This window comes from Terrapene carolina, unplaced genomic scaffold (genome assembly GCF_002925995.2).
Source record: "Terrapene carolina triunguis isolate 2854851 unplaced genomic scaffold, T_m_triunguis-2.0 Scaffold34011, whole genome shotgun sequence".
In the NCBI taxonomy this organism is placed as follows: domain Eukaryota; kingdom Metazoa; phylum Chordata; order Testudines; family Emydidae; genus Terrapene; species Terrapene triunguis.
In genome coordinates this window covers 9,279-12,517 of record NW_020698362.1, presented here as the reverse complement: position 1 = coordinate 12,517, position 3,239 = coordinate 9,279, and the positions used below count along the sequence as shown (strand labels likewise).

At 66.5% G+C, this 3,239-nt stretch overlaps 1 protein-coding gene across 1 annotated transcript in view; it reads left to right on the top strand.

Annotated features, from left to right (window-relative positions):
- Nucleotides 1–2,531: 2,531 nt before the first annotated feature.
- LOC113409687 (nuclear factor 1 X-type-like) overlaps nt 2,532–3,239 on the top strand; it is a gene marked incomplete at both ends in the record, with an annotated part of 9,889 nt that continues 9,181 nt past the window's right edge. Inside the window, one exon of the mRNA XM_026663853.2 lies at nt 2,532–2,594. Within this exon, the coding sequence (XP_026519638.2) occupies nt 2,532–2,594 (63 nt within the window). The remainder of the gene's footprint in view (nt 2,595–3,239) is intronic.

Below are 3,239 nucleotides of genomic sequence, written 5' to 3'. Positions count from 1 at the left end.
TGATCCGACCCCCAGCACCCGATGGCGTCTCAGGGCCTCCTTGGGGAGAAGCTGGGACTGGGGGGGGCAAGTAAAATCCAGCCTGGCTTCCCCCCCTTCAGAGCACTGCTGGCAGGGGGCCGTGCCCGGCCTGCCTGGGCGAGATAAAGCAGCCGGGCATCGTAGGGGCCTTGCCAGCGGCAGGTTTGTGTTTGTTCAGCTGCTGCCTCCCGATAAGGGTTTAGTCGCTGGATAAAGGCTGGGGAGGGGGAGAGGGAGGGGGCAGGGGAGGGGGGGCCTCTCCCCCCAACAGATCTGATGGAGGGAGGTGTGGCTGGGGCAGGACTCCTGGGTTCTCTCCCTGGCTCCGGGAGGAGTGGGGACAGGGTCTGGTGGTTAGAGCGGGGGCCTGGGTGCCAGGACTCCTGGGTTCTATCCCAGCTCTGGAGCCGTGTGGCTGAGAGTAAGGGGGCTGCCCCATAGCTGTTCCCTGCCGGGTCCCCTGGGGAGCAGCCCCTGCCCAGGCTGGGGCCGAGTGCTCTGGGCCCTGGGATGTCTCACAGCTCCTGCCCCGCCGGGGAGGGCCCTGCCCTGCACCCCCCAAGTGCCGCGAGCCCCACCCCCACTGAGTCGTTAGCCAGCACTAACCAGGGCTCTGGGCTATGGAGTCAAGTCCCGGGGAAGGGGCTAGCGTTAGTGACAGGGGATAGAACCCAGGAGTCCTGCCCCCGCCCCCGCTGTAACCACCAGACCCCCCTCCCCTCCCAGAGCTGGGGAGAGAACCCAGGCATCCTGGCTCCCCACCCCCTGCTCTAACCACCAGACCCCACTCCCCTCCTGCAACCAGACCCAAAATGCCCGGCTGGGCCCAGAGGTGGCGGGAGCTTGTGCTTGGGGAGGCCTCAAGAACCCGTGTGTTTCCCTGCTCCTGCGCCAGCCCCCGCGCCAGCGCCCTCCACGTCAGTGCCCCACGGCCTTCCCTTCTCATCGCTCTGAAGGCTGCGTTTCCCCGGTCCCAGGGCTCAGCCCCCAGCCCCGTCCGTCCCTCAGCCATGGGGCCGCTGCTAGCCGCCAGCACTAAGATGGCTGCCAAGTTTTAAGATGGCTGCCAGCAGCCGGCAGGGCCGAGCAGGGAGCGGGGCCTGAGCCAGCTTTGGGGGGCCGGGCCTTAGAGGAGATGGACCCGGGGCAGGGGGCGGCGCCCCGGCTGATGCCAGGAGGGGGGGCAGAGCGTGGGCTGTTGACATAGGTAACCCGCGGGCTGGCGGCCGCCCGTGCCAAGCCTGCAGGGGAAGGCCGAGGCCGATTAACTCTTCGGAAGCCTCAGGCCTGGAGGTGCCCAGCCGGGCAGCCCCACGGGGCACTGCCGGAGAACCAAGGGCAGTGCCCATCTCTTGGGTCCTCGGCCTAGTCCTGTGCCCAGCGCCAGCCTCAGGGCCATGGCGCCACCCTGCCGCCGAGGGGCCGCTGCCTCCGCCGGGGGGATGGGGGCTGAGGAAGGGGGTCGGGACGTGGCCCATTAACCCCAGCAGAGAAAATGTGGGGTGAGGGTGGAGGAAGTGCTGCGCCCATGGGTACACTACGGGCACTACCACTGCACGCTCATGGCACCAGGGCTGCAACGCCCAGGCAGTGCCACTGCAACACCCAAACTGCGCCACTGCAACGTCCGAACTATGCCACTGCAACGCCCGGGCTGCGTCACTGCAATGCCCAAATCGCGCACTGCGACGTCCGAACTATGCCACTGCAATGCCCAAATTGCACCACTGCGAAGCCCAGGCTGTGCCACTGCAACACCCAAACTATGTCACTGCAATGCCCAAATTGCACCACTGCAACGTCTGGGCTGTGCCACTGCAACAACTGAACTATGCCACTGCAACGCCCGGGGAGTGCTAATGCAACACCTAAATCGCGCCACTGCAACGCCCGGGGAGTGCCACCGCAACGCCCGAATCGCACCACTGCAACGTCCAAACTATGCCACTGCAACGCCCGGGCTGCGTCACTGCAATGCCCAAATTGCGCCACTGCAACACCCGGGCAGTGCCACTGTGACACGCAAATCGCGCCACTGCAAAGCCTGGGCTGTGCCACTGCAGTGCCGGGGCTGTGCCCTGATGCGCAGTAGGGGTGGAGGGGGGCTGGCTCCAATGCCCTGTATTGGGGAGGGGCATCAGGGGGGAGTGGAAACCGGGTGGAAAATGAAGGGTGAGCAGCTCTACGGGAGCCCCGAGACCGCCCCGGGTCCAAGGCCCAAGGGGGTGGGCAGCTGGGGGGGGGAAATGGGGTGGGGCCATGGCACTGCTGGGTGCACCTGGCGCACGGTTCTGAAGGCCACTTTGGGACAAGCTATGGGGAGTCTCTGGGGTCAGGCTGGTTCCCCTGGGGTGCGTCTGGGTTTGTTGTTGTCTGTTCTGGTAACGACACAGACCCCCTCCAGGATCGGGCCCCCTGTGCCGGGCGCTGCCCAGACCCCCGCCAGGATCGGGCCCCCTGTGCCGGGCGCTGCCCAGACCCTGACATTGCTCTGTGTTTGTGTGTTACAGAATCCGGACAATCAGACAGTTCAAACCAGCAAGGAGATGTGGACATCAAACCAGTGCCCAACGGTGAGAGACCCCCACAGCCGCCAATGCCCCCCCACAACCTCCCCTAGCCCCCCACAGCCCCCCCCCGGGCCCCCCCCAGCCCCCATCAAACCACTGTCCAATGGTGAAAGACCCCCACAGCCCCCCATGTCCCCCCACAACCTCCCATAGCCCCCCCACAGCCTCCATCTCCCCATTCCCCCCAGCAAATCCCTGCCCAACAGTGAGAGACCCCTACAGCCCCCCATCAAGCCACTGCCCAAGGTTGAAACCCCCACAGCCCCCCATGACCCCCTAGCTCCCCACAGACCCCATCTCCCCATCCCCCTATCAGACCACTGCCCACTGGTGAGAGCCCCCCACAGCCCTCTGTCTACCCCACTTAATCCTTGCCCTGCTTCCCTGCCCCAAGACTGAAAGGCATCAGCAGAGCTGGGGGGACCCAGGGCTGGGCTAGCAGAGACTGCGGGTCGGGAGTGAGGGGCATTGGCAGAGCTGGGGGGGCAGGGCTGAGCTGGCAGGGGGCTGCAGGTAGGGAGTGAGGGGCACTGGCAGAGCTGTGGGGGCAGGGCTGGGCTAGCAGGGGCTGCGGGTCGGGAGTGAGGGGCGCTGGCAGAGCTGGGGGGCAGGGCTGGGCTAGCAGGGGCTGCTGGTCGGGAGTGAGGG